The sequence below is a fragment of the Poeciliopsis prolifica genome, unplaced genomic scaffold (assembly GCF_027474105.1).
Source record: "Poeciliopsis prolifica strain line A6 unplaced genomic scaffold, Auburn_PproV2 SCAFFOLD010, whole genome shotgun sequence".
Taxonomy (NCBI): Eukaryota; Metazoa; Chordata; class Actinopteri; order Cyprinodontiformes; family Poeciliidae; genus Poeciliopsis; species Poeciliopsis prolifica.
In genome coordinates this window covers 3,828,133-3,851,670 of record NW_026562385.1, presented here as the reverse complement: position 1 = coordinate 3,851,670, position 23,538 = coordinate 3,828,133, and the positions used below count along the sequence as shown (strand labels likewise).

General features: G+C 36.4%; 4 protein-coding genes across 5 annotated transcripts; 2 read left to right on the top strand and 2 right to left on the bottom strand.

Moving 5' to 3' along the window:
• The first annotated feature begins 108 nt into the window (after window positions 1-108).
• On the top strand, window positions 109-8,192 carry mfsd13al (major facilitator superfamily domain containing 13a-like). The gene is made up of 7 exons (XM_055035734.1): window positions 109-511; window positions 1,475-1,789; window positions 1,871-2,299; window positions 2,479-2,633; window positions 2,712-2,795; window positions 3,492-3,635; window positions 4,448-8,192. Exons 1-7 carry the CDS (start codon window positions 350-352, stop codon window positions 4,587-4,589), a joined length of 1,431 nt encoding a protein of 476 aa, XP_054891709.1. The 5' UTR covers window positions 109-349; the 3' UTR covers window positions 4,590-8,192.
• si:ch211-139g16.8 (uncharacterized) lies at window positions 6,663-9,360 on the bottom strand. 2 transcript variants are annotated; one of them, XM_055035735.1, is made up of 6 exons: window positions 8,908-9,360; window positions 8,424-8,735; window positions 8,244-8,344; window positions 8,107-8,154; window positions 7,771-7,884; window positions 6,663-7,656 (listed from the first exon to the last, which is right to left on the bottom strand). In XM_055035735.1, exons 1-6 carry the CDS (start codon window positions 8,957-8,959, stop codon window positions 7,603-7,605), a joined length of 681 nt encoding a protein of 226 aa, XP_054891710.1. In that variant the 5' UTR covers window positions 8,960-9,360; the 3' UTR covers window positions 6,663-7,602. The 2 variants fall into 2 exon arrangements, with proteins under 2 accessions (XP_054891710.1, XP_054891712.1); XM_055035737.1 differs by having other exon boundaries at window positions 7,771-7,881.
• A 1,121-nt stretch (window positions 9,361-10,481) lies between these two features.
• LOC129363807 (ER lumen protein-retaining receptor 2-like) lies at window positions 10,482-15,785 on the top strand. The gene is made up of 5 exons (XM_055036102.1): window positions 10,482-10,878; window positions 12,525-12,625; window positions 12,705-12,863; window positions 13,076-13,328; window positions 14,469-15,785. Exons 1-5 carry the CDS (start codon window positions 10,788-10,790, stop codon window positions 14,501-14,503), a joined length of 639 nt encoding a protein of 212 aa, XP_054892077.1. The 5' UTR covers window positions 10,482-10,787; the 3' UTR covers window positions 14,504-15,785.
• Window positions 15,786-17,506: 1,721 nt separating this feature from the next.
• Window positions 17,507-22,740, bottom strand: LOC129363808 (lipid droplet assembly factor 1-like). Its single transcript, XM_055036104.1, has 5 exons — window positions 22,599-22,740; window positions 19,871-19,970; window positions 19,589-19,757; window positions 19,362-19,507; window positions 17,507-18,831 (listed from the first exon to the last, which is right to left on the bottom strand). Exons 2-5 carry the CDS (start codon window positions 19,958-19,960, stop codon window positions 18,790-18,792), a joined length of 447 nt encoding a protein of 148 aa, XP_054892079.1. The 5' UTR covers window positions 19,961-19,970; window positions 22,599-22,740; the 3' UTR covers window positions 17,507-18,789.
• Window positions 22,741-23,538: the final 798 nt, after the last annotated feature.

The window sequence follows — 23,538 nt, the reverse complement described above, 5'->3', positions numbered from 1 at the left end:
GCAGAGCACTTCGTGCAAGTCGTTTCTGCAGCCAATCAACTGTTTTGTTTATCATGAATAAGGTCCAGTCAGAAATCGAGTGAAACAGGATCACGGATATCATGCAGTTTGTGAAGATTTTTCTGTCAGACAGCCTTTCATTTGTGTCGTTGACTGGAACAGACGCACGAAAAAGCGAAAACTACCAAAACTACCCTGGGCGTGCTTTCCTCCATAAGATCAACCCACTTTCCCATTTTGAGAATGCTTTTTTTTTTTTTTTGCAATACATGACGTGAAGCATTTCTTCGCCCATGACCCATAAGAGAAACCTGTTTCCGCCTGGTGCCGTCGAGGAATAACCAGCAGGATGGCCCGACAATGGATGAACTGTGGGATCAACCATGCTGCGTTTGCATATGCCATGACTACACTGGGGTCATCCATGATCAACAATATTTTTAGCTTCTACTATGTCAAACTCTTTTTGAACAAGTACAGTATATCTGAGGCAGCCTTCCACCAATCACAAGTGAGTATGTAAAAGTATTCATCTGTTCAAATGTACTCGTGTTTGCACAAAACCACTTCCTGTTTATGCACGCGTAAAAGTTTTGGTATAGATTATGAAATATACTCTGCTGTTTCTTAAACCGGTTACTTATACAATTAATCTTTCACAATCACGTGTTCTATGAATTAGATATTTTGTCCAAAGATAATAATTTAATTTAGAGGTTTACAAATGCATTATTGTCTGATTTGACCATTTCCACAAGTCTTTATCATTATAATTAGGTTCACTTGCAGAAATTATATAACTTCTATATTTTTAGTAGAATTCCGCATAAAAGATTAACAAGGAAATGAGCTACAATGATCTTTCTGTGAACTCAGACTGCACTAAAAATATGTACATTTTGTATTTATTAGAAATATATATTTCTCTGTAAATATGTCTTACCTGAATTTTCTCAATTTTAACTTCACCCAGTTCAAATTCACTAAAGAAGTGCTGTTATTGCATGATGAGTGCATTATTATCTTATGTATCACTTAAAAATGGTCTCAAAACATTGTCATATTACTGAGACAGTAACGTGACGTCTCTGGAGGACCGAGCTGCTGGGAAAACAGAATCTTCGCTGGCCGGTGGAAACTGCTTCAGAGCTCAAATGTTGGCAACACAATGGGTTAGCTTCAAGTTTATCAACGCAAGAAATATAAAGGGGTCAGAGGTCAGGGAGCCAAAGAAATGTTAGTTTTGTATGCTTGTGGCGACTTTAAATTGAACTTCCTACTCCTCAATGGATGAAAAATCAGTGGACAAATTAAGATCCAAGTGTGTTTTCTTCATGCTATTGAAGGGGATTTCTGAAGCTCCAACCAGTAATAACAGAGCAGCCATCCATCCTTTCAACATGTTCGTGGAAAAACTAACCTGATGATCTGATTACATCCTATCTTATTTGTTTAAAATAATATGTGCCCACAGGTGGTGTACATGGTGTGGAATGCTGTCAATGACCCTCTGTTTGGTTACCTGCAAGATAACTCCAGGGTGCCTTGCTGTTCTCAGCGACGTCTCTCCATCCTTTATGGCGCTCCTCTCTACTCGCTGTCCTTTCTCATTGCCTGGTTCCCTTGGAGCACCTACTCTAGTGGTGACTGGTTGAGTGGCCTACATCTGACAGTGGCGCTGTGTGCCTTTGACGCGCTGTTGACTTTTGTGCTGCTCGCACAGTGTGCCTTATTTGCAGAGATTTCAAGCAACCATCATAATCGTTTAAGACTTATAAAATACAACCAGGTAATCCCACTGTCTCATCCCTAAACTCTTCAAAGTTAAAACACCACATCCTACTTATACCTCTTCTTGTCTTTTTCTCAGCTGGCTTCTCTAATTGGGTCCTCCAGCGTTCTTTTCTGTGGCATGGTGTCGACAAACATGGAAAACTTCAAAGCTTTCCAGGCATTCAATGTGCTCATTGCTATAATTAGCTGCATCTGCATGATGTACACTGGTGTTTACAGCAAAAGCCGCTTTGATAGCAAAATGTACGAGTTAGTTGATCAAGAGTGTGCCGACAAGGGGGCAAGTAAAGCGGCGTGCTCCGTCTCCATGTTGAAGGCGCTGACATGGCAGATTCTCACCAACAGGGACTTCCAACTGTTTGTGGTCATGAACTTCTTCCAGGTGTTCATGTTGGCTTTCTTTAATAACTTCACCATGATATTCACTGAGCACCTGATTCCCCCAGATGCGCTTCCATCGCTAGCCAAGAGTTTCATGTATGGAGCAGGATTCATCTTACCACAGGTAAATATTCTTAGACGCTTCAAGCTTTTGCATGAAAGGATCAATTACAACCCAAATACACAAGTTTTATTGGTTAAAACACATTTTTATGTTGTTGTTTTTAAATGTCCATCTGTAAAATTTCTACATATTTAAAAAATGTATATATCTATGATTTTAACCCCTTGTTCTCTCTGTAGCTTTTGGTTTTGAGTAGTCAGAGTTTACTGCAAAGTCTTGGCTACTACAAGATCATCCTCTTCACATTTATTTTCGAGGCTGGGATGGCAGTCCTCATGTTGATGCTTGGTCCTCAGCGTTACTACTTCTTGGCCTTTTTCCTCACTATAAATATGTAAGAAACTTCAGCTTTGATTGCACTGTAGACTGTCCACTTTATAAGCTTATTTTGTGATCTGATTCATTTATGCAGGGTTATAATCCAAGCAGCTTTCAGTCTCTTTGGCTTGCCTTTGGCAGACATTATTGACATGGATTTGCAAAAATACAAACGCAGGTAAGAAAACATACAAGTACTGCATTTATTCTAAGGCATGTGTGAACATTTGGTTTACAGTATTTCCCAGATTCCTTGGAAATACCTTAATAGGTGTTCTTTTTTTGACAACAAATGTTCCCCAGCATTTTCGCGTAGCTTCCTTTGGAACTTGCGTAACTTAACTTTCCATATGCCTGCTATCAAAAACAAATTCACTGTAGTTTGTTTTTATTTACTTTTAACGAATTGTGTTCCTAATATATCTCAAAATCCAATTGGATTCCTGTATCGGCATCAGATCAGCATTGTCTTGATTTGGTGTGGAAGAAGACATGGTAGAAAAGTTATGCAAAATATAATCTCATTTTTGCAAATGGAAACTTTAAATAGTAGTATGATAACAAAAAACACAGAGCATATGTGCAGTCCATACATATAATTCATATTTCCACTCAAACTCTTAACCAAAAAGTTTAAAAAGAAAATTGAAATGTGACAAATATTCTTGTTTACAGACTGATGTTTATCTTCCACCATGCTTAGTGAAGAGGTTTTTAAAGGATATAAATAAATATCTCCACAGCCCTTACCTCACCCACTTTCCATAACAACCATTTAGTTTAGAAAAGCTTTCCACTGGCGTCCAGCAAAGGTGGACTATCATTCAAATTATTGTAACTGGTGTTGTTCTTTGTGGGTTTTTTTTTTTTTTAGCTCCCCTCTCTCCTCCATGGTGTTTGGAACAAATGCTCTGTTCACCAAACCAGCTCAGTCTCTGGCTCCCATGATAGTCCTCAATATCTTGAACCACTTTGGATATGAGAAGCTGAAAGATGTGGGCCAGGAGCCGAATCAAAGGTAGACAAGTCATTGCGCCGACAATTATTTATTTTATAAATAGTAAAAACTTTTACTAAGCGGTAAAAGTACAGAATTGAATTCTTTTGCGCATAATTACTCTGCCATATATGATTTTTTTGTTTTGAAACTTAAATTGTTTAGAATGAAAACTAGTAAAATCAACTTTTGCCAGATAGTTCCAAAAATTAGAAAACATTTCACACAATTCTCAATGAACCATATTGATTGTGTTTAAATGACTACAAGTACTGAATTTAACCCCTTAATTGTTAACCCTAAAACACATATTTGCGAGTAAACCATCATCCTTGTGATAATTTAAGAAGTTTTAAATTTGAATTTATTAAACAATTTCTAAGTTTATGTCCTTAATTAAGTAAATTTTCTAAACTATTTTTTTTAAGTGTAATGGATACTGTGTTGTGTTTTTATGGTTAAAAACTGCTATTGTTCAAATCCCACAATTGATCAATATGCTTTAAAATGTGAAATTTGTGGAAATACATTCTGACAACTGAACCAAACACTGCTCCACTTCCGTTTATGGTTTCATCTTCAACTGAGTCACAGTTAATAATCTACAGAGTGTGTCCTACTTCTTTCAGTTCAAAGGTCGCTGGTAATATAATAATTTAGACCTATGGCAATATTTACTTTGAAGTTCAGCATAATTAACGTGTAGAGAAGAAATGGCACAATATTAATGTAGTATTATTATAGGAAACAAGTGTTTGCTGGTAAACCAGGTTGAAGGAAGGACCAGCTGCAAATGAAATAACCTATGACTGTTTGTATCTCCTTGTTTCTAGTGCTTTGGAAAGTCTCCACAGTGTTATGTTCTACTTGGTCTGTCTGATACCCATGTGTGTCGCCATTCTGCAAGTTCTGGCTTGGAGGCCATTTTCCATCCGCAACAGTCACACAGTTGATTCCAAGTACATTGACACCTAATATCAGTATCCTCAAAGTGTAAAAGATGGTTTCTTTTGACTGCTGAAGATTGGCACCAGCATTCCTCACAACCCCGGAAAGATAAACATGTTAGATAACGGATGAATAGATGGTTTCTTTTTGTTGGTGTTTGGGGGCCTCCTTAATCAATCTTGCTAAAATGTATGTATTTTTATTGTGATAGATGATGAGGGAAACATGGAAAAAGTGCATTCTCTTTAAAGACATAATAAGGTAATAATTTAACCTTTAAAAGGTTTTGACGTCTAATGACAGGTGCTGGTCACACTTGCTGCTAATCAGTTAGTTGCTGCTTCGCCTGTTGAATCTTACAAAAGCTGAAAGGGTTTATGTCGGCTTCCGTTTTGGTGTTGCTTTTCTTAAAAACTGGAGTCTGATGTATGTTTTGCACACTTTGGATATGTAAATTATGCTAGGAGCTGATACAGACCAGATCAACAAACAGGCTGTACTTTCTTTCCCTGTGATTATAACAGTTTTCAGTGAAATAATATTGAGTTTGATAGAAATCAAACTTTTCTTAATATTTAAAAAAATAAATAAATAAATCTATCAAAGAAGGACAACTGCCACTCAGGATTTCCAAAATCCAGTGTCAGGTTTCTGCCAGCTGTGGTTTAAAAATAAGATGCGTATTAACTAACTATGACTTTAAATAATCTGTCCTACTAACCCAGTCATAATTCTAGGTTTATGCTTGAAGAAACGGAATAAAAATGTCTGCTGTACAACATCTGGTAAGAAAATAAAATTCACAATCAGGTACCTCACCCACACTTTTTAAGGAAAATATCACTTTTTATTTTAGTCTGAGAAAAGAGTCCAATGCTTTAAGTCGACAGAGCAAAATAACTCAACAGAACAACTGTATAAATCAAACTAATTTCGTTGCCAAAGAAATGCATCTTGAAATGTTTTTGAGTTTACAATCCATAACTTATCAAATGTTTTACCTTCACACTTTTACAGTCACATTGCAGGTTTGGTCTTCGTCTTACTTCCATTTTATACCCTAACATAAAACTAAAAACTGTTATTTTAAGTTTCATTGAAAGCTATGCATTCATAAAATGGAAAATTAGTAGATTTTGTTTTACTTATGTAGGCTCTGATAGCTATATTCTGTTGAAGAAAATGCATATAAACAATGCAAGTTACTTTTTATAATAAATGACAGTGAGCTCATTTGCATGTTATATTGACAACACACTCCAGCATGTGTGTAAAAATAGGTTAATCTTTATTCACCTTGAAGAAACTGAATAAAAATGCAAAAAACCTTTATGAATATAACATACAAGTGAAATTATGCAATGCACGGTTTCACAGGAAAACAAAAGTTTAGTAGAAAATGTCACAGTGATTAAAAATCAATTTCAGAAATAAAAATTAAATACCAGATTTAATTCAAAAATGGATTAGAACCATTATTTTGTAGGAAACGTATATGTCAAATGAAATTTATGCTTATTGACTCCGTGTTGTGTATGCATATGAAACTTTAAAAGTACACTGGACTGGATGCTTCAGAGCTGAATTGTTATTGACTAATATAAACTGATGCAATAAAGATGATACAGTATTTGCTTATCTTATAATGCCAATATCAACCTGTTCTGATTTTATCATTGTGAGGTATTTATAAAGAGGTTTTAAACATGTTTCTAATTTTAAACTCGATTCTTAAAGTAGAAAGCAAAATTCCCCAAGGTAATCATTTTTTTTTTCTTTTGTTTTATGTACAAAGAGCCAGACTTCCTGGTGTGTCTCTATAGGCAACAGCTCCTCTGACTGATATGCTATCGTTCAGCATATGAACCAACCAAGTTTGATGCCAACAACCTGATTTTGAACACCAAAATAGACAAATTATTGTCATAGTCCAGTACTATGTGACACAGAGGGAACATGGCGTGTAACCAGTTTTAAGTTCTCAAAGCGAAAGTTAAACCAAACCTTCCACTGAAACTCCTGATCTTATGACAAATGCACAACAGAAAGCATTTTAAAGAACAGCATGAAATATTCGTATTGCAGCAGCACCAGACTATTAAAGGAAAAAGGGTAGCACTTTATTTGACGGGTTGTGAATAAGACTGTCACGACAACGTCATTAACATGACATAACATCTGTCATAAAGTGTCATTCAGTAAATCATGACACTTATTGACATTATTCAAAATGTCTTCATTATGACAACTTGTCATTAAGAATTCATGATCTGACATAAATTTGTTATATAAGTATAACTGATTTAACTTTAAAACTTATGTAGCTTTATGTTATTAAAGCTAAAGTTTAATTAGTAAGCAGTGTCTGACTTCATTAATGCACTTCTGGAATAATGATTAAAAACAATTTTCATGAACAAACTCCTAAATCTGCAATTGAAATGGGACATCATAAAAGTTCATATTAAAAGCAAGTGACCAAAACTTTTTGTAATACAGTGTCAATCATTTACAGAGCGTGACAGGATTTTTAAGATTCACAAATTGAATTTAAAAAAAATAACAAATCAACCTTACAACAAAATATGAGACTGGCAGAGGATCTTTGCATTGCACAGTTGAAATATTTTTATTTTACTAATGTTTCTATTTAAAACCACCTATTTCATGTGCCATGTTCAACTTTTGGATCTATGTTGAACGCTTAAAAGAACCATTTCTCATTTAATCTTCCAGGCTGTGCTGCATAAATGTCTCCAATTACAGCTCAAGAATAAACTTGCAAGGGCTAGTTCATCTGAGCAGAAAGTTTGAACAGAACTCTGGAAAGAGACAGTCAATGTGACGCTGCTGAAAACACTGAGACAGCATCATTACTGTGCAGTAAATGACTCATTTCATTGGTAAGCTTGAGCAAAGGGCCAACCAGTCTCCTGACTCATTTGGGTTTCTATTTGCAACAGAACAGTCGCCTCGAACACATGTTTCATAGCTTTGTAACATCCTCCTGAAGCTGTTATCTAACAGGGTGAGAAGACCATCAGACATTTTGGTAGATGTCGTCGGTAGAGATGTTGCCGTCTGCACTTACTGCCTGGAAAGACATTAACACATTTCTTTTTACTGTTTAAACCTAATGCAACAGCAGATGTTATTGCAGTGTTTCTGTTGAGTAATTTTGACACTAATTTGCTGCAACAGAATTTACCCCAACTTGGGAACCATTTCCTCTTGCGCTTTGTTTCCTTTTGCTCACAGTCGACCTGCTGTGGAGTTCTTGCAGTACATCTCTAAACTGTGTTTTCTTCCTTACGCTATTCTGCTGAAAAATGTTTCAAATGATCAACAGAACATATGCAGAGGTTAAATTTTCTTACGTGCATTTAAAGGTATGTCGAGGGTTGCAGTCGTGGTGTTTCGAGAGCTAGGGATTTACTGCGCCTTCGATTTTGTTCCTCTTTTTACGTATGGGCTTTTCCCTCCATTTCAGTTTACACGTAGTTTACACAATAGAAACGCAATTTAAAAAAGAGACTTCAATTACCATTTCGGTTTTAGGGCTCTTTTTGCCGAAGGTCAAGTTACAGTCACGCTGAAAACAGAAAAATAAAAATTTATTGCAAACTTTCAGCTTTTGTTTTGTATGCCTCATTGTTGATATAAGAGATATTCATGATTTACCTTCCTTACTATGATGAGCGCAACCAAAGCCAAGCTGTAGATGGCTAAGAGGGTAAATAAAACCCACACAAGAATCCTCCACAGCATTACCCTAGGTTTTTCTGAAACATAAAAGAAGAAATTAGTTATCTAAGTCACGTCACCAAAGCCATATTTTTCCCAAGGCGATGGTCTCCTTACCTCCCACGACAAGGAGTGTCCCATTTCCTACAAAGGGTTGGCAGCATTCTGCCTCTTTTGCAGCACAGAGGTAAAGCCCAGTGTCGTTGCCATCAACAGAATCAATGTTTAATAGATTTTTATAAATTTTGTACCTATGGGTCTGCATAAGACGCTTATGGGAATGCTGTTTAACAAGAAACCATTCAAACTCTAGCTTTCCAGCTGAACAGTGTGAATTAATGCTGCAATTTAGAACAGCTTTTTCACCTATATTTCTCCACATCAACTGTTGCTGCTGAAACAAGCATCTCTCTGATTTTTGACCGTGTCCTGGAATATAGAGCAACAAATAACCTTTGATTAACTTCCATCTTTAAAGTCTTTTAGAACAATAGCAGGGTTTCTGTCAAATCAAAGTTGCTTTCAAGGACTTACATTTTACTAATGTGAAACTGGGGAATCAATAGATATGTAATTCATCAAAGATATGTTAATTTCTTACCTGTCCCGGCTCGGTGCATAAGCAGGAAAAGCAGCCAAAGCACTCGCTTCATGTCTGTAGCTTGACAGCTTGTGAGTGATCTTATGATTTCCTGAATGAGGTGAAGAGAAATGACTACATGGGAAGAAGATTGTACTAAACTTCCTCATCTCTAACTTCCTTATTTAACTCTACTAAGCAAATTACAGCTACAACATTTGAGTTGAATATATTTACAAGCTTATCACAATGTCACAAAAGTATTCTCTGCCGCTTAACTGTTTCACACTAAAAATTTTACAAAATTTCAATCTATTTATTAGGATTTTATGGAACATATATATGTATTTAATATTTCCAAAATTTCTCACTTCCAGTCAAGTTGAATGGGGAACGTTTGTGAATTACAATTTTTAATGATTGCAACAGGTTTCCTGCTGGAGTAAGGCCTGTGTTTTGCCTGGATTTGCACATGGATTTACTTTGGCCTGAACCTTTTCATTAGCGCTCCAGATGTTTATTTTGTGGTTGTTTTTCTGCAAGTTTCTGACAGAATTGTCCTTTGTTTATATCAATTTTTCCATTAGCAGAAACATTAGCTTCTTACTTCCTTTTCCCCTGCTGAAGAGTAATCTGCAGTGATAATTTTGTTCCACCTTCTATGATAAGCCAGAAGGTTTAATTGCATATATTCTTGTCGGTATACCATAACTCTGTGGCTTTCCTGTGTAGAAAAACATTTTCACAACATGATGTCGCCACCCTATTGTTTCTAGATATTCACTGTGCATGATTTGTAATAAACCTTTTTTTTTTTTTTTTATATGGATTATTGACACTTTTCCATAAGAATCAGATTTGTAATCTACACTGCAAATAGTTGTCCTGTAGGTTTCAGGATATCTTTTCATTGATGCTGTCCTTAAATCTCATGTTCTTTGTTGTGCCATGCAGTCATATGCAGGTACACAATTTTCTCTATAGCTGCCTTTTTAAGACAATTGTTTGCACAGGATTTTATTTTGGGGTATAAGAGTAAAAGGAGCTGAATACAAATGATTACTAGACTTTTCACATCATTTGTTCTTTTGTTTTTTAATTGATTCTTCTTCACTATTTTACTCTACTTTGTGCTAATACGAATAAAAGATTTGCTCAATATTAAAAGATGTAAAATTATCAAAAATATGAATTCACCCTGCAAAGGAGCCATCATTAGTACTCTCAGAGCTGACATATTGGCTTGTAATGTGTTGTAACCTGCCGCGAAAAGTTCCTTTATCAGCTGTCACAGTAGTGCAATAGAGCTCTGAAACAGTCTGTTTCACAGAATAACCATATTGTGAGCGATGTTACTACTATTGCTTCTCCTGATCTTTACATTACTACTACTAATAATAATAATAAAGACAATAATAACTATAATAATGATTTGCTGTAAATTGATGCATTTAGTTAAAAAAACTTAATATTTTCTTAGCATTATTTTATTTGTATTATTTTAATATTAATTTTATTTATATTTTTATTACTATTGAAAGAAAATGTACCCAGCTATATCTCCTTGTATACTAATTATAATTACCATGCAAATGATGAAAACATTAACTAAATAACTGTCCCTCTTCTGGACGCTTCAATTTCTGTAGGCGGGGCCATCTGTGCTGTCAGTCACGTTTTCGTCCAATCAGAGATGGTCTTTGTGTTACCAGCCCGCCCCCTTCCACGTCGACCTGCACCTTCGCCATATTTTCAACCCTGTGGATCCCGCAGATTTTTGTCCCCCTCTAAGTTACTAAGGGAAGACTTGTAGGGCAGCAAGACGCGTCGGTTTGAGTCGGAGTAAATAGTGAAACCTTCATCTTCCCAGCTCTGCCCGCTTGCATTCCCGCTCCGCAACAATGAACATCTTCAGACTGACAGGAGACCTCTCTCATCTGGCTGCTATCATCATCCTGCTGCTCAAAATATGGAAAAGCAGATCTTGTGCAGGTGACCTTCCACTTTATTATTCTCTTGTTATCATGTACCATAGTGTGGCATTCCTGGGGACATTTGTTAAGCTTGACTTATGTCTTCAACCAGAATGTGTGTTATGAGTCTTGCTCATTAGCCTTTCTGCCAGCTAGCTTCACATGCTAATGGTACTGGTCATTCATTTGAGCCAAAGGCTAACGGCTAAAAGTAGAGCTAACTGTTAGCAGTCAAAAACTGCTGTTTGTAATCTCATACCTCCACAGAACAGCTCACCTAATGCAATAATTTCTGTTCATTATTTTGAAGGCAAATCTTGCAGCTTGGGGGAATGTCTGCTGTTGTAACGTTAAATCGATGATATTTGCTGAGTAACTGTGGTTTGATTTGCTGCGATCTGCATTCCGTTGTATTTGTGCTGCTTAGAAGAGAGAACTATTATCATTATTACTCTTTATGATTAGGTTAAGATAGTATTTTAAATATAAACTGCTGAGTTCACACTGAGTGGGTTTGCCAGCTCTACACCCCCAGTGATCCTGCTTTGAGGTTTAGGGATTGACTTTTTTGGTCTGCTCTCTGACGTGGCGCTCCAGGAGAAGCTACGGAAGTTAGCGACATGCTAAAGGTTTTTTTTTTTAAATTAGGGCGAGACGGATACTGTAACAATCCAAAGAGGGAATTGGTTTTTGTCACAGTAGTTTATAACATCATTTGGTGCAAAAAAAAATACAATGTAAAAAGTTTAAAACGTCACAATATCACACGATATCCAACATCAGTGGCCAACAGCAGAGACTGTATGAAACGATGCAATCCAGAGAACATCACTATGTACTGGACATTGATTCAGATTGTTGAACATTTCTGATTAACACATTGTTTGTACACAAAACAAGGTTTTCAAATAGTTAGATTACAAATTTAGGGTCAATATTTTATAAGGAATGTTAAAGTTGAGAAAACTGATTTATAACCTTTTTAATATTTGCTTTTGAGATGGTTAAAACAATTATTTAAAATGTATTTTTCTGTAGGAGCAAATATTGAGACTGTAATTTCAGAATTATAACTGCCTATTTTGCCCATCAGCACCCTTAATATCAAACCAAGATCATATACTCCCATTGCTTCGTGTAGAAATATTTACACTTTTATTCATCTACCCAAACCTATCTCAGATATGAATTTTAGCAAATTCCTGTTGTTTGCACACAGTGAACATATCCATATTATAATTTGATATCTATTTCTGCAGTCCTGTGGTTAGGTCTTATTGTTTTATACGATTACCTGAAAAGAGATGGATTCTTTGTTTCCAAATAAATCACATTTTTGCAAGTTATTGTGTTCAAACAATTTGATATTTGATATGTGAGCATATGGTCAGGTAGCCTGATTAAGGCCCAGTTTTCAATAATAATAATAAAAAAAAGCTCGAACTATTTTTTCTTAAATTGCTTTACACAAGTTTCAAAGAAAATTGATGATCATATCCCAGGGCTTTGATATTATAAAAAAACCATATTTTTGTGATGAAGTCATTTCCAGTAGATGTCAGTATCCTACAATGAAAAGCCTGACTTGTGAGTTATCCAGACTGTTTTCTAGCCCACAGTTTACTGAACTTGAACTTTGTATCTGCCGATATTTTCCTGTTAAAGGCATCTCTGGGAAGAGCCAAATTCTCTTTGCCCTGGTGTTCACCACACGCTACTTGGATCTCCTCACCTCTTTCATCTCGCTGTACAACACATCCATGAAGGTGAGGTAATTTAACCAAACACACCAGTGCTGTTTCTTTGTGCGTCGCCGCTGATGAGTGCTTCTTTGCTGCTCACCAGGTAATATATGTCGGCTGTTCGTACGCCACTGTTTACCTGATCTACATGAAGTTCAGGGCCACCTACGATGGAAACCATGACAGTTTCAGGGTGGAGTTCCTGATTGTTCCTGTTGGGGGTCTCGCTGTTCTGATAAACCATGACTTCTCTCCCCTTGAGGTGCGTTTAAACTGCTGTGGGGAATACAGACTAACTTGTTTAGGTTATATATGGCCATTCATACATCCATTCATAAATTTCTTCCTCCCAGAAGAAATTTTAAATATGAAAGTGGTGGATTAACAATATTGACTTTGACAACAATAATTATTCAGAACATATTGCTGACTTGCTTTCTGTGCTGTTTTTAACTAAAATCTTTTTGTCTGCAGATCCTTTGGACATTCTCCATCTACCTGGAGTCTGTGGCAATCCTGCCACAGCTCTTCATGATCAGCAAGACTGGAGAGGCCGAAACCATCACCACCCACTACCTGTTCTGCCTGGGCCTGTATCGGGCCCTCTACCTATTCAATTGGATTTGGCGTTACTACTTTGAGGGTTTCTTCGACATGATTGCTATTGTGGCTGGCGTGGTCCAGACTGTCCTCTACTGTGACTTCTTCTACCTTTATGTTACCAAAGGTGGGTCATGACTCAAAGGATAAAAAAAAAAGATGAAAATCTATTTTATTGTTTATAAATGAATTAAAAGTGAATTCTTAGTCACTTGTTAGGATAATTTACTTCTCATTAGATGGATGGTTTCTGGAATGTCTTTTCCTAGAACAACATTCATTCATGAGAAGGGTTATCTTCTCTGCTTCGTCCCTGAAAAACATCACTGGAAAGTTCATCCTTAGCTGATCGGAGGTTTCAGTCATCTAAAAGTCCTGAAAGGAGCAATTATATTTTTTTCCAAGGTCTCGAGTCATATTTGCCGATTATGATCCTATCATTCTGCAATAAATCAGAGGATAAATAGTCCCAGTTCCTCACAGAAGAATTGTTGTGCTCAAACACTTGGTATGCTCTGTAAATTTCCTCTCATATGCCTGAGATGTAGCTAAAATAATTTGCCTCAGTTCAAGGTCTTTTCAAGGTATTGACATCACTGGATACCACAGCCAGAACTTAGAAACATGCTGTATAATCCAAAAATTTTTGGGTTTTCACTTACTTTTCCTATTTGTGACTTACTATAGACAATAATTTCAGTAGAGATGTTTCAGAACCCTTTACTTATTTATAAGTTTGCATGCAGGGGTTTGAAGAAGGTCGAGGTGTCAAGTAAAACTGGTAAATAGCGCTTAACCAAACTGTCAAATCAAAATCCTCTATAAATATTGTACTGTTTTTAAGATGCAGATAATAAAACTCAACTAGTCAAATGTTTAATAGTGAAATGTGCTCAATTAATTTTTAAATTGCCATAAAAATTCAAAATTTGATGCAGGGATTTTGAAATGAGAAATATTAGTAAAACTGTGCTGTGTTTTTAGTTGTCAGAGGTGATTGTACATTGCTTAAAGTAGGTAAGTGAAATAAGAGCTACCTAAAAAAAATATTGAGATGATTAAAAACAATCAGTTCCATTAGTGCTTAAGTTTTTAATGCTTTTGAATCTTATGTTTCCTTTTCATATTCTGCACTTTGCTTCAGTTTGTGGTTTTAAGTAATCTGACAATGATTTATGAAAAGGGCATCTTCTAAATCTAGATAGTTCTAGTCATGGTTTCTAAGTGACATCTATGTTTTTTTGTTGTTTTTTTTTTCTCCCTGCAGTGTTGAAAGGTAAGAAGTTGAGCCTGCCGGCATAAAGACAGACTGGAGGCGACGTCAGTCCCAGCAGACTCAGGGGGTGCAGAGATGATGTTGTGGAGTCTCATGAACAACAGCAACAGAAGCCTGAAACAGCCAACTATTTGGGGGAATAAAAACACTAGTCGTCTTGATGATTGCTCATGGAACTGGTAAATGCCAACAAAGCACCGGCGCTGAACAAAGATCATCAACTTTTGGATTTCTGTGTTCAGCATCTTGCCTTAAAACTTCTTTTCATTGCTGTTCAAAATAGGATACATTGCTTCTTCTATTTTTCTTCTTTTTTTTTACATGTGCGGTGTATACCCTTGTTTTCTATTATTACATAATGTCACACAAAAGGTAGGCTTTGAGTACCTTGTTTGACTTTAACTTGGGGAAGTAAGAAAATGCACAAAATGTACAGTCTTATTAAAGAGTGAGATAAAGCATAATGTATCAGAGTGCCTGATGAGGATTATGTCCATTTTCTCAGTGTTTTTGTTCATTTATCTAAATTTTTTTTATTATTTTTGTGACTATAAGCAAATATGCTTTGAGGAAAAAAAACATTCAACAAAGCCAATATTAGAAGTGCATTTTTTTTTGTGTAAATTTTGCTTTAATAAAATGAAACTAAACATTTTAACAGGTTACACTTGTTTAAAAATCACATATTTTTATGGGGAAATCATAGAGGGATTTTGACTATAAAATGTAATGTATAGACTGGATGAGTACCAGCAATTATTTTTGGCACATCAGTATTTTCAAATGGTGCTCATTTTGTTTAAAATTCCATTTCAGATGTGTTGACTAGTCTTTACCACTTACATGTAGACCGCATTAAAATCCTAAAACGATGCATCGTCACATTTTTGGAGCAGATGGAGCCTCAGGCCTGGTTTTAGCTGTTATTGCACTCCAGAACCAAACTCATGAACACCTTCCAGTAGTTTCTCCATAGTTTTTCCAAACCTGAAACTGGGGTAAAAAAGAAAAGATTGCCACATTTCTTAGAAAAATCTTCTGGCTTATTGACTAACTTTTGTATCTCAGCTGATTGGTTTCTGTTCCAAATGAGCTTTTGAGCTCAGTTCTGCCTTTTTTTGTTGCTTTCTTGCTGAGTAGGTGTGATGTTGTTCAGCGAGTGCATTTCTGTTAAATCCAAAGGCCCTGTCAACTTTATCTCAGTAGGCATTCCTGCAAGGGTTTCCAAATTTTGTCAAATTTTTTTTTTTGTTTTCTTTTTTTGCATGATATCACCTCCATTAAAAATTTTCTTATCATCAAACTTAAGTGGCTTGGTTTGATTACTGAAAAAAGACTGGATATTCACTGCAAATAATTGTACAATTCATTATGAAAAATATTCATAATCTTTTTAAAATGATCTATTTTGTCACACAACCACTGATCTTGAGGGATTTTATTAGAATTTGATGTTTGATAAATAGTGCACAATTTTATTTTTCACTATTTCTGCATTTTTGTTCAGCAGCCTTTATCGTAATACAATTTTTAATCTGGTAGAGTCAGCTGCCTTCATAAATCGTGTATATAGTCTTGTATTACAATTTGAGCTCAGTAGAAATCCAACTGCTCTATGAAAACCTTAATGGTTTGTCAGGAAACATTAGCGAACCAACAGGAACAGGAAGACCAGGAAACACAGCAGACCTAATTATGTTTAACCTAAGTGAAACATAATAAGGTTAGGTTAATTAGAATATGAGAGATCAAAAGTAGCTTTGGAAAATTCACTGAGGTCCAACCTCAGGTTTTATCATTTGGCTCACACTTCAAATCCTTGCGGAGCAAGCAAGCACAAACTAGGTGCAGCAAATTCATCCTAAGGCGAATTCATGGAAAGAGACAAACATTAAGGAGAACCAAAGAATTGAAATGAATATGGTGTTGGATGATGACGCAAAACCAGAGAGAAAGACGCGAAGGAATGTCCTTAAATTGCTGAATCAGTCAGCTGACCTCGACAGAAGAGAGGATGCTTTTTACAAACTTAAAGAGAGGAAATCTTAGAAGTCAGCTGCTGGAAAATCAAAAATACTTTCATTGATTTTGACTTATTTTACCTTTTCTGTTCAATTCTTGTCTTCACTTCATTAAAGTTTAAAGTCTGCATTTTAAGCAAAATTTAGGTGATGGTAACATTACCATTTCGTATGCAAAAATTCAAACCCCGACTTCTAGAATAAGAAGCTCATGAAAATGATAAAACTTTTAAGAATGTGCAGCATTCAACACAGATCGAGTAAATTATATTTTGGCTAATCACTCCACAAATCCACTGATAGTTTTTTTCATAGTAAAGCCACAAACTTTGATGCATTTCCCTGGTGTGTCATGTGACACAAACACAAGGCGTGCATAATTGGGAGGAGGAAGAAAAATTGCATTGTTTCTCAATTTTTCACAACTAAAAATCTGAGAAGTGTGTAATGAAATTGTCTTTTATAGTAGCTTTTCAAAGCACCTGAACCTGCAATCACAGCTGCAAGTATTCCAGTTTTTTTTACAGGTAGTTAACATGTTATATTTTTGGTTTGACCTAACACCTTCTACACGCTTCCCCTGTCCCATCCTTGTGTTGTGGCAGAATGGAAACAGGACTTGTGGCTTTTTTTTTTTTCCCCTTTATGAGACAAACCAAATTTGTAGCAAGCAAAACACATTTCTCCTTGTCAAGCAATTCTTGGTTCTCTGCAGCTGCTCCTCTTGACTCATTCTCTTCATATTTTGTCTTTTTCTACACTATCAGGGAACATATATATATATATATATATATATATATATATATATATATATATATATATATATATATATATATATATACACATTTGTGTGTGTAAAACTCATGAAAACCATATAGAATTTTTTCCTTTCTCTTAAGTACTTACTACTTTGTGTTTGTGTGTCTTCCAGAAGACCACCTCAAAATCAGTACATCATTGTGCTCTATGAGTGCAATTGCAAAGTACTGCATATGAATGCCATTTTAAACAAAATCAGTTTATTTCTTTCCAATATGTGAAAAACTCAAATGAAGAAATAAAGCAAAAAATGTTAAATATGCACAAAATGTCTGAAAACAGATTTTTACAAAACTGTACTTCAAATCCCGACAACCAGTGTTTTAGAACAAATCTTTAGAAAAAGCAGCTTAGTCTGAAGTTCATGATAATAATCGAAAAGTGGAACACAGAATTCAATGAACGTGTTAATAGAGATTGAAATCGCTGAATAATTTTTTGTCAGTTCATTTTTTCTATCAACATAATCATGATCATATGTTAAAGCAACTTTCCGCTGGAAAATCTTGGCTTTTATCCCACGTAATGCTGGAAGCAAACACCACATGTACATGGTAGGCACTCCTAATGTTTTGACATTTCGATCACACTACAAATTATTATTATTAATAGAAAAAAAATCTCTTGAATCGTCAGTATCAAATGATTTGGACTGGTTCCCTGAAGCACTAGAATAAACACATTCCTTCTAAAACTGAGCTGTAATTGTCAGGAAATAGTTTTTCCTCATGTGCGTCTTCTTCAAAAACCTATACAATCATGAATGAAAGAACGTAAGATGAAAATACTTTTACTTCATTGACTGATGTGTTAGTATTAAAGCATTGAGAGCAAAATTAAAACTTGGATGATAAATATGATGCAAGCAAACAAACAAATACCAACAAAAAACCTGAAACAATTCTTCACATAAATGTAGAAATTTTGGCAGGACACATAAACTCTGGGTTGCAATCTCTCCTCCTCCAGGCCAGAAAGCATCAAACATCGGCTCACATGAGGATGACTAAATGTTCAGTGCTATGATTACTTTAAGTATGGTCTCAGCTCTTAACACCACAATATTTGCCCCTCGGATTTCTTGTAAGAAAATTATTAAATTACCATAAAACAGCTTTGTATGCTTTTTACTGTGTAATATTATTATTTAACAAACTATATACATACTATTTGTAACTACAAATGGACTTAGAACAATTTTGAAGAAATGTGCTGCTGTAGCTACATCACTGTCCTGAAACAGGATGTAGCCTGTCAACGGAGATCGATTCTTAAGTCCAAATTGGAGAAGTGAGCAGTATAAAACTCATACATATTGCACTGTAAACAAGTAAAACTTCACATTCCTTTCACTGAAGCAGCAAGGACACTTGGTGTTCATAAAGAAGCGACCTTGGCAGAGGTTTTGAGCTCAGCGGGTCAGATCCTGACTATCTTCTGTTGAGCAGATTGAGAAGATCATTTCGCTACTGCTACTGCTTCTGTCCTGGAGCCTCTTCTTCACTCCCCTTCCTCTGGTTCAGGAGAAAAGGAAATAAATGATGATCAAAAGTTAATAAAAGAGGCCACTACTAATACAAACTGTAGATTTTACAATACATTTTTATTCTGGCCGTTTTTCACTACTGAAGGGTGTGATCAACACATTTTTCCATTGTAGGTCTGGCTGCATCTTCAGGGATGGAGCAAGTAGACCATCCACTCCAGTTTCTAATCTTTTGCATCTTCTTGGACTTTTCTGCATTTACTTTAAGCGATCTTACCGAAGCATGTTTCACCATGGAGATAACACATGCAGAGTTATGTGCAGTGTGAGTTTTCTGCTGGATGGTATGTGTGCAGGCCTGCAGAAAAGTTCCCCTCTTGTCTCATCTGACCAGAACCCTCATGGTTTCTACACATCTTGGGCCAAAATGCAAACATGACTACTTATAGCTTGCTTTCAACAATTACTTTCTTCACATTCCCAATAAAATAAGAAAAAGAGTCTGGTTAAAATGTCAAAAACAGACACTCTACATGTGTAAGAGGTTGTTCCCTTTACCTTTGTCACATGAGGGTAGTAACGTTTCAGCAGGTTGGGAATGGTGATGAACACGCCGGTAACGATGATCGAGACCACCAGGGAGAAGAGGGCGATGCCAGAGAGCACAGACAGCAGAGTCATTCCTCCAACAAACAGCAGAAACACTAAACAGAAGAATTAGAATCAGCTTGAAGTAGAAAGAAAAAGAAAAACACACATTGTTCAGTTTGAGATGTGCTACGTACCCTCAAAGAAAACAAATCCCACAACTGACATAACTATCGTAATGAGGGCAAACAAGAGGAAGAGCCCAACAGGTAGAGCACCCATGGCGCTAAACATCAGCAGGGCGAGAGCTAAGAAAGGCCGACTGCGGAGGTACTGCCCGACCTTTGTACTCATCATCTGTGCCATCTGTAGGAGAGGAAACAACACACCTGGAAGCTCCACTTTGCCAAATAAATAGAGAAAAAACAATGGATGACAGGGGAATATCAGTCAAACACAGGTGGGACATTTGGGCTTACCTTGGGATCCTCCTGAAGGCGGTTCATCAAGGTCAGCCATCTTTCTCCGAGCTGCTGAGTCAAGCTGCTGTTGCTGCTGCTACGCTGCATCTCAACACACCTGGGAAAACAAAATCCGGCACAAAAAAACTCAGATTTATGGTTCTTGACTTGACTGTGCCTCTGAATTCTTGTACAAAACTTTCAATTGACAAGCTTTCTTTGTCTCACTGTACAGTAACACCAGCTGCACCTTCTTGAATACACAACTCAACCTTGATGCAGACGGAGAGACAAAAGTATAAAAATGTTCTTTTGCAGTTGAATTCTTATTCAAAGAGTAAAACTCTTAAGTAGATTATTTACACAGAAGGTTATATTTCAGTTAATTTTGATGAATAGGGTTTACATTTTATAAAAACTCAAAAATTAGTCACTCAGAAAACTTGAATCTCCATTAGGTTAATGAAAAGAGATTTTGCTTTTTGGAGACGACTGACTACGGAAAAGTATCCTTATGTCATGTACTGCTGCGTGGTTTTTATATAAATTACTCCATCTTTTCACCAGAGCATGGTGCTGCTCAAGTGTTGCATTAAAAGCAACCTTCATTTTGTCGGCACTGTTTGCTCAGGCGCCTCATCTTTCTCTTGGTAACATTCACATAATATCTGTCAAGTTAAGTCAGACTGTTGCTATTAAAGCAGGCAGTGAGAGCAGAAACCAAGAATATTAAATTAGCATCTCCACAAAGTCTTTGAGCAGAAAAGGGTATCAAGTTTTAAAATTGCTGCCCTGAATTTGGACCTGATAAAAAAAAAAAAAACTACACAAACATGTTTAAATTTCACAACAGAAACTAGAAAATTCCTGAAGAAATTTAACCGGGGCCTGCCAAAGTGTGCCCGTCGGTTTGGACCCAGCGTTCTGATGCTAAACATTAGCATTCATGCTAAAGAAAGCTGCAATGTCATCAATACCATGTGGAGAGTCACAAGCATGACTTACTGCATTAAGTAAGGGAAATAGCGAATACCTCATGCAAGGTGAAAGGCTAATGCTAATGCTCTACCTTGCTGCGCAAGACAGTGCCCTAACTTGAGAGGAAAAGATAATGCAAGCTAGTATCATTGCAGCGCCCGCGGCGCTGCATTAGCCCTTAAGACGAATCTTAAGGCTTTTATTTTGAAATTTTCAGAATGCTTAATTTTAAATGGTCAATGTAATCCCATGTACAACAGTAATTTGGTTAAATCAGACATATAATGGTCAAAAAAGCACTTACTTAATAAAAATTGTCAAGGCTTTTATTTTGAAATTTGTTTAAAGCTTAATTTAAAATTGCCAAACTAATTCCATGTGTAACAATGGTTGGTTAAAATGAGTTATAAAATGCCCAAAACACAAGTAGTTCTAAAGGCCAGCTCCTTCCTCAGAGCTCTGCTATAGTAAAAACTACAGTGATGCGTTTTTGTAGTTCTAATCAGCTGCTCGGCCCTGCTGTGCTTCGTTGCTATGGTAATTAATCCTCTGCAGCTGTCGTGTGTGAGACAGAAAGAATTCTATCTTTGTGAGACACCCAGTCAGTTTTCACTGAAAAAAGCAGTCTGAACAACTCCTTCCCATTCGGAAACCGTGATACATATCGGAAAACCGTTTGAAGCGTATGAGAGGGCTATCTTTCGTCTCCTATAGTCCCGCGATTCATATCTGTACATCACTCACAGTAATAACAGCGACGAGATAAAAATGGTGTGCGCTGAGGTCTGACATTTTTCAGAAATACATGGAAGTGAACCTGGCTGAGCGAGTCGAAATCCTGTCGCATCACTTCGCTCTGAAGCCCCTAGACAGAAAACCATAAGCCCTAGAAAAATTTTGAAAACATTTTACCGGAGCAGGCATGCGTATCTATTTCATGACCGAGTTTCAAACCGATAGGGCGATATTTGTGGGCGTGACAGCGATTTCAAAATTTATTTGGGGTCAGAATGGCACTGCTTCCCACACTCTAACGAATCGTTGATTACACTCTAGTTTGGGCAGTTTCTAACTGACAAGAATTTTTGATGGTTTTTCGCTTTTTACTTTTTTATCGTAACTCCGAATCCCACCAAAAGTAATAGCACCCCTCCCGGCGCCGAGCCGCACGATTTGATACCACTTTTGTGGGTGGGCTCGCAGCGGTACGAGCCGCATTCCGGTTGACGGAAGAAAAATAAATAAATAAAGAGACATTCTATTGGGTGTAGATTAATAGGTGCCTGCCATGCAATGCATGGAGGCAGTTACTGACTTGCTTTGCAAGTCAGTCACTGCTCTCCTTATGCATTGCTAGGCAGGCCCCAATGAATGATATGCTCCTGTGTATTCTTCTGACAAATTCAACTGTGCAGTTTCTTTCTTTAAATGCTTAGTCACATATTTAAAAGGGAAAAAGAAATATACGTTTTCTGATTTAAATATTGAGAATCTTAGGTTTAAATGCAAACAATTAAATTACTAATACTGCAAGAGGAATTGTAAACAAACCTGAAGTGAAACGAGTTAATGTCTGAAACAGAAGAGCCTTCACTGGTCCATCCAACAGGTCTAAATCTGAATTAGTATCTATTTAATTCAAATAATCCTGAAACGAAGTCTTGCGCAATCGGAGACACTTTCCTGACACGTACACTATGAGAAACAAACCTAAACTTCATAAAAACAGGTTCTGGAGTCCCGACGAAGTTCTGCTGGATCCACGTACCTGGATGAAGCTCACAGTGACCCGGCTTTGACCTTCTGCTCCTCGCTGCTCTCAGCACAAAACACCAAACCCTGAAGTTCCCACCGCGCTTACCAACCACGGTGAGGATCACGCCCTTTAAATACGAGCTCTCCTCTTTGTTTCCTCCCCCATCTTCTTCCTCCGGATTCTTCACGCTGCGGCTGCTGGGGTTCACTGCTGCCCTCTGCTGTTGACTATTGATACTGCAGCACCACCGGTTTTCAATAAGACTTTAATGAATTATTTAAAATCCGATTGAGAATATTTAATTTTACATTAAACAGCGAAACCTACAGGTTAGAATGTTTACCTAGCGATCGGGTATATATTTCAAATTATTATTATTATTATTATTATTTATTTTTTATTTTTTTAAAGACACAATTTACCATAAACTGGTTTGCCCAGCCCAGTGTTTAATGCTCTCCTGCCACCTTGTGGTTATTTTGAGCTCATATTTTCGTCAACGAGACCTACAAACCAAAAAAGCAATAATTTCATATTAATAATTGTTTTTTCTTTCCCACCGAAGAAACAAATAAACTGCAGCAGCACAAGTGCAAGAAATAGATGACAAGTACAGCAAAAATTATTCTATTTAAACATTTTTAAATATCTTTGCGCTGAAAACTTTTGTATGTATTTTACTTTTAGTATCAGGAAAATTCAAGGAATGATGCAAAAAAGTTGCACATTTTTAAATTGAAATGAAATAGAATTTTTATTTGGATTTTGTATATTTTTTTTATTTAATTAAATGCCAAGTAACCCTTTCAAATTAGCCAAATCTGCTCTGAGGATTATTTAAATTGAAGGTATGATTAAGAAAAGCAATTGTGACGTGAATAAATTTGCAATGAAGTGGGATCTTTGTATGATAATAATGCTTAACAGTTGAAATATGAACAATATAATAACC

Bases quoted from the DNA above. Each gene is read 5' to 3' on its own strand.
- mfsd13al (XM_055035734.1), top strand. From the start codon at position 350: ATGGCCCGACAATGGATGAACTGTGGGATCAACCATGCTGCGTTTGCA. The intron at 512-1,474 runs GTGAGTATGTAA...ATGTGCCCACAG, and splicing joins CAGCCTTCCACCAATCACAA to GTGGTGTACATGGTGTGGAA. The intron at 2,634-2,711 runs GTAAGAAACTTC...TCATTTATGCAG, and splicing joins TTTTTCCTCACTATAAATAT to GGTTATAATCCAAGCAGCTT.
- si:ch211-139g16.8 (XM_055035735.1), bottom strand. From the start codon at position 8,959: ATGAAGCGAGTGCTTTGGCTGCTTTTCCTGCTTATGCACCGAGCCGGG. The intron at 8,155-8,243 runs GTAAATCATGAA...TTCTGTTTTCAG, and splicing joins CGCTCATCATAGTAAGGAAG to CGTGACTGTAACTTGACCTT. The intron at 7,657-7,770 runs GTAAATTCTGTT...ATGTCTTTCCAG, and splicing joins GAAATGGTTCCCAAGTTGGG to GCAGTAAGTGCAGACGGCAA.
- LOC129363807 (XM_055036102.1), top strand. From the start codon at position 10,788: ATGAACATCTTCAGACTGACAGGAGACCTCTCTCATCTGGCTGCTATC. The intron at 10,879-12,524 runs GTGACCTTCCAC...TTCCTGTTAAAG, and splicing joins GAAAAGCAGATCTTGTGCAG to GCATCTCTGGGAAGAGCCAA. The intron at 13,329-14,468 runs GTGGGTCATGAC...TTCTCCCTGCAG, and splicing joins CTACCTTTATGTTACCAAAG to TGTTGAAAGGTAAGAAGTTG.
- LOC129363808 (XM_055036104.1), bottom strand. From the start codon at position 19,960: ATGCAGCGTAGCAGCAGCAACAGCAGCTTGACTCAGCAGCTCGGAGAA. The intron at 19,508-19,588 runs GTACGTAGCACA...TCTTCTGTTTAG, and splicing joins GGGATTTGTTTTCTTTGAGG to TGTTTCTGCTGTTTGTTGGA. The intron at 18,832-19,361 runs GTAAAGGGAACA...CTCCTGAACCAG, and splicing joins ACTACCCTCATGTGACAAAG to AGGAAGGGGAGTGAAGAAGA.